Source organism: Molossus molossus, unplaced genomic scaffold (assembly GCF_014108415.1).
Source record: "Molossus molossus isolate mMolMol1 unplaced genomic scaffold, mMolMol1.p scaffold_m16_p_22, whole genome shotgun sequence".
Taxonomy (NCBI): Eukaryota; Metazoa; Chordata; class Mammalia; order Chiroptera; family Molossidae; genus Molossus; species Molossus molossus.
The window spans coordinates 15,292,804-15,308,630 of record NW_023425358.1 but is presented as its reverse complement, the minus strand read 5'-3'; the positions used below and the strand labels follow the sequence as shown (position 1 = coordinate 15,308,630).

General features: G+C 61.8%; 1 protein-coding gene across 2 annotated transcripts; it reads left to right on the top strand.

Moving 5' to 3' along the window:
- Positions 1-3,074: 3,074 nt before the first annotated feature.
- TBX1 (T-box transcription factor 1) lies at positions 3,075-13,468 on the top strand. Of its 2 annotated transcripts, XM_036276824.1 has the most exons (9): positions 3,075-3,111; positions 5,917-6,036; positions 7,296-7,656; positions 9,610-9,711; positions 10,543-10,714; positions 11,278-11,433; positions 11,983-12,050; positions 12,133-12,233; positions 12,581-13,466. In XM_036276824.1, the coding sequence occupies exons 2-9, from the start codon at positions 6,003-6,005 to the stop codon at positions 13,048-13,050; spliced, it is 1,464 nt and encodes a 487-aa protein (XP_036132717.1). In that variant the 5' UTR covers positions 3,075-3,111; positions 5,917-6,002; the 3' UTR covers positions 13,051-13,466. The 2 variants fall into 2 exon arrangements, with proteins under 2 accessions (XP_036132717.1, XP_036132716.1); XM_036276823.1 differs by lacking the exons at positions 3,075-3,111; positions 5,917-6,036 and having other exon boundaries at positions 7,167-7,656; positions 12,581-13,468.
- The last annotated feature ends 2,359 nt before the right edge of the window (positions 13,469-15,827 follow it).

The window sequence follows — 15,827 nt, the reverse complement described above, 5'->3', positions numbered from 1 at the left end:
CAGCCAGGGTCCCCCGCTGGCCAGAGGAACCTGAGGAGAGTGTTGGCAGGTGTCTACTGGTCATTCACCCTCAGCCAACACACCCCAGGGGCTTTTGGGGTCTGTCCCTTTCCCTGGAAAGTGTGGCTCCCCTTGCCCTGGCCATAGAAGGGAAGCAAGGGGTCTGGTGGGGCTGCTTTCCTCAGCCCACCAGTAGGCAGCCTAAATCTAGGTCACCTGTGTCTCTGAGCCCTGCCTCTGCCTGAGAGCACCTGGGGTGGAGGGACTAGTGTGGCCAGTAGATGGACAGCCAGCTCCCCATGTGGCTGGGTCCTCCCACCAAGTGGGCAGCTAAATCAACAGGCCCAGAAATCGGAGAGGGGCCCAGGACCTGGCTGTGCACCAGTCTGTCTGTTTGTTTGTTTGTTCTAGAATTGTGGGAACTTCCAGCCTGCAGGGGGCCCTGGTGTCCAGCAGTGGGGGGAGGGGCAGGAGGTGCTATTACCCAGGCCTAGCTGACATCCCCATCCTGTCTGGTGTTCCCTCTCACCATCTCCACAACCCCTCATCTGTCCTCCTGGGCACTGGGCCCAGAAGACAGCACACACAATGGGGGTGCATTGGGCCCAGAAGACAGCACCCACAGTGAGAGAGGTGGTGGACAGGAGGCTTTGACTCAGCTGTGCAGGGCTGTATAAACCCCGCTCATCCCTTCCCAGCTCTGAGGGGGCTGGTGTCACAGGGGTGTGTGGCTCTCTGTCCTGCCTTCTCCCCGCCTGTCACTCCCCTCAGTGTCTGCCCCACTCAACGTCTCAGTTTTCCTCTTTGTTCATCCTGCAGTCATCAGTCCTCCAAGGTCCACTCGCACTAGCACTCGGAGATGTCCCAGTCCTGGGACTAGGAGACAGGTGGCGCTGGGGTCCAGGAAGTCTCAGATGATGTCATGGGAGAGGTGAGAGGTTCATCCCCTTCCTGGCCATAGCTCAGCTCATTCCCACCCCCCATCTCCTAGCCACCAGAGTGCACAGAGCAGGCTGCTTCTAACTCCTGAATCTTTTCAAAAATTCCATTGGGTTTATCTGTCCAGGCTCACTTGGGCATCTCCTTGGAGTCTGAGTCCCGCTCATGTGGACCCCACTATGCACCTGGAACTCCCAGGCAGGGCCAGGCATAGACCCGTTCCCCTACCAGAGGTCTGTGTCAGGGCCCAACACCAAGGTGGGAGCCTGGGGAGGGGAGAACTGCCCGGCACCCTGAAGGAAGTGCCAGGGGTCAGTTAGGGCCGGTGGAGCCACTGCTCTCCCTAAGCTGGGGAGAAGGGGTTGCCTCCTTCTCCACCTCTACAGAACAGTGTCCCCAGAGCCCACGACATGTGCAGGGGGCTCTGTGTGTGTGTGCAAGGAAACTGCTTCTGCCACCACCCCACAGCTCTGGCCATGAGGCAAGCCCCGCAGGCCTCCAATCTTGACAAGGCACCCACCGTGTAAGCGCGGTCGGTGCTTCCGCCAACGGTGCGCGTGCTGGGCGCGGAGGGAGGTTCGACTCCGATTCGGACTTGGACGCAGACTCCGCTCTAACTGCGCCGGCTCCTCCCCGGACGCGCTGAGCCTGCGGGTCTTCTCACCGCTCTGTGGCTGGGGACCGAGGGGAGGGAAGTCACAGCACGGCGGCCCCCACCCGCCCATCCACGCCTACGGGGGCCACCCAGATAGCGGCGTTCGCCCTTGTCTCGGGCGAAGCACCGTCGTTGAATGGAGGAACGACGGGGCCAGGGTCCTGCAAGAGGCGTTCGGCATAGGAGAGGTGGGGACGGAGCCGGGAAGGGAGGACGAAACTGCTGAGCACGCCGCCTCTCCCGGCTCCAGCGAAAGTGGCTCCCCTCCTAACCTCTGCGCTGCCCCGCTGAGACTCGGGCCCCCAAAGGCCCAAAGCTGTTGGCAGGGGAGGAGCCGCTGACTGGGTCCAGGCTGCTCTTGGTGCGGGACCTCCCTGGGAGAGCCCTGAGGCCGAGTCTAGGCAGGCGCTGGACGCAGTCCCCCGCTAATCAATCCTGAAACGAATTAATGGGGTCAAGTAAAGCCCAGCCCCTCTCTGTCTGAGCCCTGGGTGACGCAACCCGGTTCTACTCCGATCCATTCTCTGACTCCTAGGGGAGGGGGTCCTCAGTGCACCACGAACTCACATCCTGTAGGCTGCCTGCACAGATCCATCTGCTTGTGTTTTTGCCCCAGATGGCCCGAGACCCGCTGGGTGCGCGGGTGGTGTGCACCGGTGGTGTGCACCTTGTCTCGAGGAGCACTTCAGGGCAAGGATCGGTGGGCTTCGTGCCTGGCAGAGATGCACAAGGGTGTGCTGGTCCTTCCAAGTCTGGGAACAAAGATGCCAGAGTGAATTCTGAGCGGTGTCCACGGTGCTGTGGATGTGTCTTTACAATGGGCAGAGAATGAAGAGAGGGGTCCCCGCCAAAAGAGGGTGCCCATCTTTGATGGCTCCCCTAAGGGAGCCACTTGCGCTCTGGGGAGGCGGAGCTGGGCGGGCAGCGAGTCAGGCAAGACTCTCCAGGGGCCGCCTCCTGCGCTGGGGAGAAAACATCCGAAATAGGGCTTGCTTCAGGCGAAACTCCGAAGATGCTGGGGGAAGGCGGCAGTGAGTAAGCCGAGGCACGCAAGGCTTCTGGGGCAGTGCTGAGTCCCCACGTGGGACCCTGCGCAGGGAGAAGCAAAAGCTGCGGCCCTGTCCCGGGTGCGGAGGGGCCACGGCCCCAGCCCAGCCCGCCCCTGCTGCCTCCTGCCCTTCTCCAGACTTCTGTTCCCCATCCCGTACTACTGGCTGCCACCCAAAGCTGAGCCTTGGTTTTAAGGCCTGTAAAATGGTCTCATAGAACCCACCTCGCAGCCAGCCGGCGCGGCAAAATGCGGGTCTGGTCTTCACTCTTCGTCCCAGGCGGAGGGACAGGCTGCGAATCCCAGGCCGCAACCGTGCACCACGCTCTAACGTGGCCAACCCGGAGCAGCTCACGACCCCCTGCCGCGCTCTGCCCTCCCGGCCGGCGTAGCCAGGCCTCCTACCTCCTGGTAATGGAGGCGCGGCCGGCAGGGGGAGCGAGGCGGAAGGGAACGGCGGCCGGTCCAGGTGAGAGATGAAGCCAAGCCTTCCCGCAGGCAGCGGCGCGGCGCGCGCGCGGGACGGGTGTACGGGGCTCGGGACCACTCGCGGGCGCGTTCCCTCTGGGCTGCGGCCTGCACGAGGGGTGGGCGGCGCGAGTGGCTGGGCGCTCCGGCAGGTTGCCGGGCAGGGGAGCCTGGCGGAGTGGGAGGGAGGTGCGGCCCCAGAAGGGACTGAGGGGAGGTCGGAGGAGCGCAGCCCCGGTGGGCAGTGGAGGCAGCGGTTCTGCCGCGGGCTGGAGACTCGGGCGATCTCGCGCCTCGGGCATCTTTGGGCTCCTCTGAGTTGAGTGCTCCATGAGGGCCCGCGCGTGGAGCATCGGGGTCCGGGGTTGTTAAGTCGCGCGGGTCATTATTGGCAGCTGGTGGAGTGAGTCGCTCTGCAGACAGAGCTGCTCCGGGAGGGGGGTTGCGGCTCATGTCTTCCTAGCGCTCCGTCGTGGACCATGAAGAATTCTCTCTGCTCTGGAGTTTTTGACAAAACAGCCGACACTGCAGATCCCAGCTTGAGCAGGAAGGGGTTAATGAGGGACTGGGAGGATCCCCTCTCCCCCTCCACCACCTCTGCCATGGAAGGTCAAGGGCCTCAAGATGGTGCTCCAGGAGGCTGACCTAGAGTCTCCAGGAAGCCCCAGGGTTTTTCACTTTCACTTCTCCCTTCTCAATATTGGTGTCACCCTGGGGCTCATCTGGACACTGCCTTCAGGTGTTCCCCCAGATATATAAGGAAGGCTCTCCCAGGTTCAGAGGACACAACTACTGGCACCCCACATGCTGGGACAGCGTGTATCCCAGATAACCCACAACCACAAGCAGGAGTCCATACCATTGAGCCCCCACATGGGGACCCACACATAAACTGTGAGTGAGTGAAGCTACCAGTAAAAGGTACCCCTAGCGACAGGTGATACCCCTGCACACCTCTGGGTGCAAACTGACAATACTGGGCACACTTCCTGCAACACTACCAGGACCTGCCTCCACCAATACCCTCTCCCAGCTGGGCTCTCCAGCTCCTCCTGGGGTCCTGGAAGCGTTGTGCCTGCCCTGCTCATCAAGGAGGCACAGGGAAGCTGGCTGGTGCCCATATCACACTCCTCCTTGGATGTGCCCCTAGGTCCCATAGGTCACTGTCACTGTCACTGTCACAGCCCTGAACGACCACTTAGGTCTGGGGACATGCCCTGGCAACAGCTTCCCTTTCCCTCCACAATCCATAAAGCTGGGGGGCAGGGAGGGGCTCACTGTGCATGAGGTCACACACAGCACACCCCAGTCACACAGCACTGACCCATATGCTCACCCACTATACTCTAGCCTCACACTCTTTGCTGGACCTCAGGCCCCAGAGCCAGTTGCTTCCCACTGGAGCCTAATCCCTGGTCCCCAGTTCCTGGGCCTTCCCTGCCTCCTAGCCAGCACCCCCTGCAGCCTAGAGTCTGAGGCCCTAGGATTGTAAAAACCCTGAGAGAGGCTGCATACCCCCTACCCCCTTTCAGACAAGCACAGGCAAATGATGTGGTTGCAGGCAGAGAGGCCTTGGAAAGGAGGCCCTGACTGCCAGAACCTCAGTGCAGGGCCAGAGAGGCTCCTGGGAGGCAGGGAGGCCTGACATCTTGCTGGGGAGACACTGGACAGGAAGGCAATGGATGCCTGATACGGTCAGAAGAGGCCCCAGAGGCAGTAGGTAGGGGAAGGCACAAGCTAAGTTAGGCCTTTTGGTACCCAAAGCCTGGGCCTAAAGGCCTTAAGGTCTCAGGCAGGCCCTACTTCACTCTGTGGGGCCTAACTGCCCCAGGCAGGCAGGCTGACTGTGAAGTGGGCCTAACTGCCCTAGGCGGACTATGAAGTGGGTGGCAGCGAGGGGCAGCACACCACCAAACTGAGAGGCCTGGACTCCAACAGACATGTCCTCAGCTCCCTTGGCCAGTCCAGGCCCCGCCCCCGGGCCCTCCCTGCGCCTGGCCGGTGCGCGGGGAGGTCAGAGGAGCGGGCACTGCCCACCCTCCGGATGTATAAGCCTCCTGGCCAGAGGCGGGCGGTGCGCGCGATTGCGCGTGACGCTTGGACTCCCGGGCTGCACAGCCTGGGCGGTGTCCCTCTGCTTGGGGTCCCCAGCCACAACAGTGAGCTAATCGAAGGCGGCCCAGAGCATTTGCTGGCCTGGGTTCTGTCCTGCTTCGCCGAGGCCGTGCTGGAGCCCGAACTGCCCTCTCCTCACCCAGGTGCAGGGGCAGCCAGGGAGGAGGAGGCAGGAGGGGCTGAGGGCAGGGGCAGGGGCAGGGCTGGGCCCACGCGGCCCCTCGGTACTTCATCCGTGTCCCACTACCTTGGGCTGGGGCTGAGCGCTCCCGCTATAATCACCTTTCCTCAGGGGCCGTAGAAGCTGACAGAGGGAACCCTGGCCTCAGCGGGAGCTGTGGGATGTTCCAGGGGCACTGGTCATGGAGGTCCCTGGGAGCAGAGGCGAGGGGGCAGGAGCTTGAAAAGCAGAAGGGTCCTGTGCTCTCAGGGCGCCCCACCCGTCTGGGCCCCTTGGCTGCCACTGGCCCGGAGTGGGGGGCCATGACGCCATAATCCCCTGGGTCCGGGCTAAGGGCTGTGAGTGGCACCGCAGGCTCCCGCCCCCGGTTCCCGTGGGCTGGGCCGGCCTCGGTGCGGCTAGGCGCACGCAGTCGGAGGCGGCGCCGGCCAGGCCGCCGGGCGCCTATGGACGCGCGGAGCCCGCTCTCTCCCCGGGCCAGCGCGTTCAGCATCGCCTCTCTGGTTGCAGCAGAGGCCACAGAGCGTACCGCTCGCCTGGGCCCCGGGTCCTCCAACCGGGCGAAGCTTCACCGGCTGCTGGAATCCCCGGCCGGGATGCACTTCAGCACCGTCACCAGGGACATGGAAGGTGAGCCTTCCCACTGCGTCTACACCAACCCGCATTCCAGATCCCCTATCACTGCTGCCTCGGGAGCCCATCGAAGAGGGTTGGCAGGGCGGGGGCACAGAGTGGGTAGGAGAGGAGCTCTGGCAGGGTGGACTCCAGGTTTCCAGCTTCAACACTGGGGCAAACGGAAGGGCAGGCATCCTGCCCAAAGCCTGTGCACCCTCCAGCCTGGGGACCCAGCTGCAGAGACCTGCACGCAGCTAGACACAGACCCAGAACTGGGCTAGTGGAGACTGGGAAGGACAGATGGGGAGGACCAGAGAAAGGCGGCAGAAGTAGTAGCCCTGAGCTCAGATAGGTGGGATGAAAATAGCACAAGAGGAGAGTGGAAACATGGGAAAAGGAGAGAGAAAGAAGTGAGGCAGACGAGAGGAGAAGAAATACAGAAAAGGAGAGAAAACACAGAAAACCCGAAGAGAAGCTAGGAATAAGGAGAAAAAAGAAAAAGAAATAAAGAGGGCAAGAACAAAAAGAAGAACGAGAAGGAACTTCTAATAAAGTAATTAAAAAAAAGATAGAGAACTTCAGTTCTTTTTTTTAAAGAGGAAAATACAGTGCATAACAAAGAAAGACATACATAAACAAGAGGGGAAAGGCAGATCGAAAAGAAAGAGTGATGAAAAATAAAGTGGAAAGAAAAGAGCGGGGCATAACAGGAAAAAGAGGAAGAGGTAGAAAAGCAAACAGAAATAAAGAGAAACGAAAGAGATAGTGGAAGAAGGAAAGACGAATAGGAGGGAAAATTTAAACGATAAAGACAAAGGTAAAAAAATAAATAAACTGTAAAGAGAGCCTGGACAGAGAAGGGAGAAGTGCAACACGGGAGGGCGGCAGAGCGAGGGGCGGCGGACGGCCCGGCACTCTGGGGAGCCGGTCCGGGCGGTCGGGGGGCCCGGGCCGAGCAGCCGCGGCGGGCGGGCTGGGGGCCGGGGAGGGGGAAGGGGCGGAGGAGGGGCGCGGGAAGGGGAGGGGAAGGAGGCATTGTCTCGGCGGGGGGGTGGGGAGCGCGGGGCGGGGCGGGGCGGGGCGCCTCTTCGGGGCCGGCCCGCGGTGTGGGGCGGCGCGGCCCCGGGCGCGGCGCGGCGCCCGCCACTCGGCCCGGGGCGCGGGGTAGCGCTCACCTCGGCGGCGGGGCGGCGGCGGCGGCGGCCCGCGGGTCATGATCTCCGCCGTGTCCAGCCCGTGGCTCACGCAGCTCTCGCACTTCTGCGACGTTGCAGCCTTCACGGCCAGCAGCCTGAGCAGCCTGGGGGCCGCCGGGGGCTTCCCGGGCGCCGCGTCGCCGGGCGCGGACCCATACGGCCCGCGCGAGCCGCCGCCGCCGCGCTACGACCCGTGCGCCGCCGCCGCCGCCCCGGGCGCCCCGCCGCCGCACGCCTACCCGTTCGCGCCGGCCGCCGGGGCCGCCACCAGCACCGCTGCCGAGCCCGAGGGCCCAGGGGCCAGTTGTGCGGCCGCCGCCAAGGCGCCGGTAAAGAAGAACGCGAAGGTGGCCAGCGTGAGCGTACAGCTGGAGATGAAGGCTCTGTGGGACGAATTCAATCAGCTGGGCACCGAGATGATCGTCACCAAGGCTGGCAGGTCAGGGCGCCCCTCTCCCCGCTGCGACCCTCCCCACGTGGCGCCGGTCTCGGGCAGCGGGCTTTGGCCGGATCCACACCAGCAAGATTGAGGAGCGGGGTGGGGGGCGCGGCCTGGCCACCTGCGGGTCCCTCTCGGCGCGGGCCAGCTCCTTCGCTCTTCGAGTCCCGGCTCCAGCGACAGCCGCCTGGAGCGCCGGGCCGGAGGGTACGGCTCCGGAGGCCAGGAAGGCGGCGGAGAGAAACCCCACGGACCTATTGCCGGACCAGCAGCCCCAGGACAGGGGGCCGCCAGAAACGGACCAGCTCGGAGCACACTGGGATTGGGGGGAAGGCAGCCGCCTCTGAGGGGCTTCGCCGCCAGCCGGCTCCCAATGGATCCTACCTCAAAGGAAATTCGGTCTTTGGTTCCCTAGTTCAGTCTATCCCCGCTAAAGAAGGAGCAGCTGGGCAATTGTCGGGAAAATTTTAGGGGAGAATTAAGATTCTAAAACAGTGTGTTCCGTTTCGTGGAAGTTGCTACCCAGTTTTCTCAGGCCTAAATTCCGGGTGATTGTGGGGCCTGGCTCCGCCGCTGGGGCCTGCCGTCTTCCAATTGGCCTGTATTTGTTGTAAGGGCCCAGAGAGAAGAAGGGGAACAAGTTTTTCGATGCAATGGATTTGACCAACAGACAAAGGCGAGTGCCGGGCTGTGTCTAATGTACACACAGAGACACCAGGTCTGCGTCCGCCTGGCCAAAGGGAGCTCAGGGCCTGTTTGCAGAGCCTTCTGGTGGTTTCTGTTTCTTTGCCGAGGCCGTCCTCCCTGGGAAGCCTGGGGCCCCCATGCTCCGCTCCAGCTCAAGTGGGTCTACTCCAGGCTCTTTTTGCTGTCCTGGGCATACGCACCATCCCTCCCTCCTCCAGGACTGTGCCCCGGCCTCTGGTGCAGGCCAGCCCAGCAAGGGCCTTGGCACCAGCCAGGCTTCTCCCCAGGAGCCAGCATTCTGCAGCACCCTCTGGCCTACAGAGGTGGGGTGGTGGTGGTAGCAGGCCAGTCTAGGAGGGCCAGCTCTGTGCCATCTGTTTTCTGCCCACTGGCTGCTAGGAGTGAAAGAACGTTGTAGGAAGGACTGGGGGGCCAGACCTAGTGCTGTGCTCCAGGGTGAAGCGACTGACACTGCTGCCCATAGGGACAGGGCTGGCCTATGGCCAGTGGCCCATCCTGGAGTGGCATAATGCCCTTTCAAGAACCCTGATCTGGTTATCAAGTTAGGGAGGGGAGGGAGAGTATGGGGCCATGAGGGCACAAGCCAAGTCTGCTCTAAGTAGCTGTGTCTTGGGGTTATGGTGGGAGTGGGTGAGTAGGAACTTACATATGTACCCAAGGAAAATAAGGATACTTCAGCATTGGGGGGAGGCAGGGCCTGAGAGTTGGGTCACAGCTGGGGCTGCGGGATCCAAGGCCTTGGCCTTGCTGAGGGATTGGGGAACAGCCTTAGACTTATTCAAAAGGGCAACCAGGACTCTTTAGAATCACAGAATACCCCGGTTTCACTTTGTTTGAGCCGGGAGCTCAGATCGAGCTGGGGTGGCTCTGTTGAGGGCTGGGACTGGATCCTGCTGCTGGGGTGTTGCCAGCTGAGGCTAGCTCGGCAATTGCTAGGCTGGATCCACACAGGCAAGGGTGACAGAAGTGATTGGCCAAGGTTGGGGTGGAGGTTCAGCTCCAGTGCTGAGTTAGCCATTTTTGTATTTAAGCAGGGGGCTGCCCCACTGCTCCTCTTGTCCTGGCTAGGCAGGGGCCTGGTCAGGTTAGAGCAGCTGAGTGAGGGGGGATGAGATGGAGGGACCAGGCCACCAAACCAAATGCAGCATTCAGCAGGGAGGCTGTACTTCTCTTGGCTGGTCAAGGTGAAGCGACCCTGCCCTTCTCTATCTAAGGTGACCTGCCTCCCTGCTGTCCTGTCCTCAGGCGCATGTTCCCCACCTTCCAAGTCAAGCTCTTCGGCATGGACCCCATGGCTGACTACATGCTCCTCATGGACTTTGTCCCTGTGGATGACAAGCGCTACCGGTGAGCGCCCAGCAGGACCTGGGAGGGCGCCCTGGGAAGCTACGGGGTCCCTGCCTGGTGATGCCTTGGGTGCATTGGTAACTGAGTGGTCCCAGGCCTCTGTGCCAGCTTCCCCACTAGCCTTTGTGTCCTGTTCCCTCCACATCCCATCAGATCCCAAACTCAAACACCCCACCCTCAGAGGCTCTCCAGAACTCCCCTTAGGTTGCATAGACTGGTTACTTCTCCACCAGCTTTAGGCCCTAGGCAGCTCCCATGGGGGGGGGCAATTCCAGCACACAGTCCCCCCTTTCTTCCTGTCTCCTCCCATGAGATGAGTGTGGGCACCTTTCCCCCTTCCCCCATCCCAAGGGAATGCTGGGCCCCTGAGCAGGGCAGGAAAGGTGGGGTGGCCGGCAGAGATTATGCAGGGCAGGCAGGCCTTAGCTGCCCAGACAATTAACGGCAATTAATAAAAAGAACATGGTTTGCCCTGTGCCCCAGGCAGCCTGCTAGGCTAAATCCAGGCTCCTGCTAAGTGGGTGACACTGGAGGCCAGCAGGGAAGCCCAGGGCAAGCAGACCCGTGTGCAGCGAAATGTGGCACCAGGAGCTCAGCCTCCCTCCTCCTTCCTCGGTGCCAGGATTCCTGCTGTCTTGTGTATTGGGACAGGAGGGAGTTTTCTGTTTTCTTTACAATCCCCCTCCGAAAAGCTCTCAGCCCGTGTGGCAGCTGAAGCCTCGATTTGATTTCACCGATGGGGAAACTCATCAGAGGCACTTCCCGGGTTCACTCGGCAAGGCCCTCGGTTCGTCCCCACATGACGTGACCCATGCTCCGGTGCCGTCCCAGGTACGCCTTCCACAGCTCCTCCTGGCTGGTGGCTGGGAAGGCGGACCCTGCCACTCCAGGCCGAGTACACTACCACCCTGACTCGCCTGCCAAGGGTGCACAGTGGATGAAGCAAATTGTGTCCTTTGACAAGCTCAAACTGACCAACAACCTACTGGACGACAACGGCCACGTGAGCAACCCCCTTCCCCAGGCTACCACGCATTCCCCCCACCCCTGCAGGCCCTCCGGAGTTCCTGCAGACCAGAGCCAGAGCCAGAGCCAGAGCCAGGCCAGAGCCAGAGGCAGAGGCAGAGCTTGGGTAGCTTGGGGTGTGAATGAGGGACAGGCTGCAGAGCAGCCCCTCTGGTCAGGGCCTCACAGGGCCTGGTGGACCTCATGCCTGGGAGAGGGTTCCTGCTTCCATCACCCTATTCCTGATCTTTTGCTGGAGATTTTTAACTGGAAAGGATGGCCCTGTGTGGGGGTAGGTACAGGAGGCTTTTCGGAATCCAGGCGGGTGATGTGGGTCACAGTTCTTGAGAACTTAAGGAAATAGAATCTAAGCCTCCATCTTTTGCCACTTGGAGAAGCGTTTTTCCCAGTGGCCCCCAATCGGTCACAGCATCTGCTTGGGATCCATGGCCAGGCCTCGTTTTGGGAGATAAGGGTTTTGCCCAAGTTCTCTGGGATGTTCACTGACTATCCAGACCTTGGCCAATTTCCTAGCTCCGGCCTCGCCACCTTGTCTTCCAGATTATTCTCAACTCCATGCACAGATACCAGCCCCGCTTCCATGTGGTCTATGTGGACCCACGAAAAGACAGTGAGAAATACGCCGAGGAGAACTTCAAAACCTTCGTGTTCGAGGAGACGCGTTTCACTGCTGTCACTGCCTATCAGAACCATAGGGTGAGGCCCTGAGGACCCGCACCTTCAAAACTTCTGGGATGGGGTACAATTTTCCAGTCTCTGCTTGGGGAACAGAAGGTTTGGACCTGCACGTTGTGGGCCCCAGTGGAACAAACCAGCATGCAGCCCCCTCCCCTCTGCAGGTCGTTCAGGCCTCCTATCAGGTTGACCTCTCAAGCAGCAACTGTCAATGTGGCCTGAAAGTTTGTTTTCCAAACCATTCCGGAAACTCCCCATCAGGGGCCAGATCTGAGGTTTACCCAGATTCCTAGGGTGCCCCTTCGCTCTTCTCCACTGCGGGGTGGGGGTGGAGGTGACTACATTCCCATCCCAGCCAGGGGCGAGAGGTTCCTTCCCAAGAAAGGAGGCTCCGCAGACGTCCCGCGCAGGAGACAGGCACAGTATCCGTGGGGGAGGGGCAGCTGTGGGCCGGTTCATGTCAGCGGAGAGTAGAGAGGCTTTCCTGGAGGAACCCCTTTTAACACTCCCCAACTCTCCGCGGAGGCCCAATGGCCTCGAGCCGCTTGCTCAGTGTCCTCTTCCCCGCAGATTACGCAGCTCAAGATCGCCAGCAACCCTTTCGCCAAAGGCTTCCGAGACTGCGACCCCGAAGACTGGTGAGTGTCCTGCGAGAAGATAGCGAGCGCCGGGCGCCTGCACAGGGCGCCCGCTGATCCACCGCCCACCTCCCTCCCTCAGGCCCCGTAACCACCGGCCTGGCGCGCTGCCGCTCATGACTGCTTTTGCGCGCTCGCGGAACCCGGTGGCCTCCCCCACGCAGCCGAACGGCGCGGAGAAAGGTAGGGCCGGGGTCGTGGGATCCGGGCCGCGGCCCTGCGCGTGCTCCACCCCGGGGAGGCGGCTGCGCCCGGCCTTGCCTGCGCCTCAGGGGCGCTAGCGGCCTTCCCGCCGCTTGCACAACGGCCGTGGCGGCGGGCAAGCGCGCACTCGCCCGCCTGGCCCGACGGCTGAGCCTCGCCCTGCCGCCCGCGGAGGTGCGCGGGCTCCTGGGGAGGGCCGGGGTCTTCTCGGGCTGGTTCGGAGAGAAGGGAAGAGGAGCGGCCTAGCACTTCATCCTGCCGGCGGGACTCTCGCGGGTCCCCTCTGCGTTTCGGCCCCCGCGCTCACCCGTCGGCCTTTCTCGCAGACGCGGCCGAAGCCCGGCGAGAATTCGAGCGCGAAGCGGGCGGGCCGGCCGTGCTCGGGGACCCGGCGCCCCCGCCGCCGCTGCTGGCGCGCGTGCTGAGCCCCGCGTTGCCCGGGGCTGGCGGCCCCGGCGGCCTGGTTCCGCTGCCCGGTGCACCCGGAGGCCGGCCCAGCCCCCCGCACCCCGAGCTGCGCCTGGAGGCGCCCGGCGCGTCGGAGCCATTGCACCACCACCCCTACAAGTACCCGGCTGCCGCCTACGACCACTACCTCGGGGCCAAGAGCCGGCCCGCGCCCTACCCGCTGCCAGGCCTGCGCGGCCACGGCTACCACGCGCACGCACACACGCACCACCACCCAGTGAGCCCGGCCGCCGCCGCCGCCGCTGCCGCCGCCGCTGCCGCCGCCGCCGCCAACATGTACTCGGCAGGGGCCGCGCCGCCTGGCTCCTACGACTACTGCCCCAGATAACGCGGCCGCCCCGCCCGCGGGCCCGGGCAGCCCTGAGGCCGGCAGGGAACGCGCCCCAGCCCCGGGTAACCGCGGGTCACCCCTTCTCCAGCCTCGCAGCCATGAGGTCCTCCACCCTCCGCCCAAGCGCTGTCGGACGACCTGGTTCTCCAGCCCGGGCGCCACCGTGGCCCCCTTGCCCCCTACGGCCCCGAGGGCCACGGGCCGCGCCGCCAGTGCCAAAGCTCCCGGTCAGCGCGGAAGGAAGTGATATTTATTGTTCTCCAAGAGACCGCGTCGCCCCTGGCCCGGCCAGCAGCTGCAGTGTAGACGACTCGAGGGCCCTGTCTGCAGGCGGTGTAGATACGTGTAGATATTTGTAGATACTGTAGATACCGCGCAGTCGGCGACTTGATAAACGATTTCGCCTCTTTTGGAAGCTGCCTGAGTGTCCGTTTATTTGCGGTTAAATCGCGCGAGGGATCTCGGGGACTTAAGGGTCTGCCCAGCTCCAGTCCCCGCAGGCCACATGTCCGGCCTTGGACAGAGCTGGTGGCGGGGAGTGGGGTGGGGGGGCGCTGCAGGGCCCTTCCAGCCTCTTTCCAGAGCCTCTTCCCAGCCACGCCTCTCTCTGTCCTCCCGCGCCACCTCCGCGCGCTGCCTGACCGGGTTTGCTCTCACCGCCCCTTCCCGCCCCCCTCCTTTCCCCGACTTTGCCTGAGTGTCCCTTTCCCACTTGGACCTAGCAGCTTCACCCCAGGCTGTGGGTACCAGGGCTCCGCCCAGCCCCAGGTGTGCATCTGGCCTTTTTACTTAAATTCCTCACGCAGGCAGTTGTCCCTCTTCTAAGACTTGGATCCACGCCCAGGGCCTGTTTTCAGGATCGATGCCGGTCCTGCGTGCTTTTCCACGGAAGCTGGGGATGACCGTCATGACAGAACACTGTGGACTGGAAAGAGAGAAGCCTGACTCTGATCAAGGAAAGACAAAAACAGGCAGTTCTGCCCTTCTAGCATTTCCCCTGGCTGGCCCTAGCCCCGGCCTGCGTTTCCCCCTGTTTATTGACTCTATTCACTGTGAGTGTCCCCACGGAGTGACCTGGATAGGGGGGCACAATGACAGTGGTCATGAGTCATCTTGAAACCTGTCGGTGAAGCATTTTCCCAGGCCAGGTGGTGAGGGACCTCTCCCCATTAACTCAACACCAGGGATGGGCCAGAGGAACCCTTTGATCCCTCCCTTCCTGAGTCCAGGCAGGAAAAGCTGACAGCCAGTCAACCTCAAGGCTACTAACTTGGACACAAAATGAACGGGAAATGCAAGCGGTTGAGGTTCTGTCCCGGTGTTTGTGGCAGTCCCATGGCAGTGGCAGCCTGCTCCCACCTCTCTGAGGGCATGGCCGGGCATTTCCTGATGTCTGCCCTGGACTGAAGGCTTTCTTCCCAGGTGTGTTTGCCCTGGGTGTGTGAACTGACCAAGGGCATAGAAATCGGATGGCAGGAACTGGTGCCATGAGGTGGGTCTAGGAAGGGAGTGGGTGACCAAGGCTGCTGAGGGGTGCACTCTGGAGCCAGGGCCCCCAAAAGCCTCCAAGGGCATCTAGTGTCAGGGCATGAAGACTCTTGCAGCATATACTCAAGTGGATAGCAGGCTCCGTGGGCACAGCTTCAAGGATGCACTCCTAAGGGAAGCTCTGGACACCACCCCCATGAACACCCCCCCACACCCAGTGCAGATGTTCCTCTGGGTGTATTGAATTTGTACTCACAAATGCACCCATACCCTTCCTTGTCCTGAGAGGCCTGCAGGAGTGAAGGGCTGTGGTTGGCCCTGCAGAGCCAGTGTCCCCTACAGGTGCTGGCATCCCTCCAGGGCCCACTGTGATTCTCAGGCCTCCCTCTCTGCACACTTCCCACACTTGGGCCATGGTGGCGGCATGCAGGGGGTGAGAACCTCAGTTGGAGAGATCTCCGTTTTGCCTTTTTTCAAAGCTGAAGCAGGAGAGGTGCCCTTCTGAACTGATGATGATGCCTGGTGTTTGCAGATGAGCGGATGCAGCCCACACGTGAACCTTCGATGTGTAGCTTGCTTTCCTTGTGCATATGACCCTCTCCCACAATCATAAACCACTCAAGATGGAGAGCCACACTGCTGTGCAACACAGTGGCCAATAGCCATTGGGGACCACATACAAGAACAGAATAAAATTAAACATTGGGTTCCTCACAGGCTACATTCCGAGTGCTGCTGGATACTACAAATGAGAACTCGCCCTGCACTGCAGAACAGTCTCCAGAGGCGTGGTTTTCTCTCCCCTCCCCCATAGATGAGTTTGCCCAACTAAGAACTTCTCATAAATGGGATCATGTAGCAGGGCTCCTGGGCTGGCTGCTCCTGCTTCACAGTGTGTCTCCAGACTGTCCCATGCTGCTGCTCGCATGGCAGTTTTCAGTGCTGACCGGCACCCAGTCTCCTGTGAAGGGCATCTGGCTGTTTTAGGATAAATGCTTCAATGTTTGATGCTGAGGGCAGGGCTGGGTCCTCTGGGCAGCTCTGCTGTGTGTGGGCCATGCATTACCTCAGCAGGGTGCTGTGCTGTCACCCTGACCTGCATCCTGGGATGGGGGCAGTGAAGGAAGGGTTAATTCGGGTTACCCAGCTTCTACTGGGGCGGGGGGGGGTCCACATTTTAGAAAGGCACCAGGGCCATCTCTTGGTCATTCATTCCTGAAACTGGTTGGGGAGCACCCCCCGTTGCAGGCTCTGTCTGGCCACTGCCACGTGGAACTGACAACTAA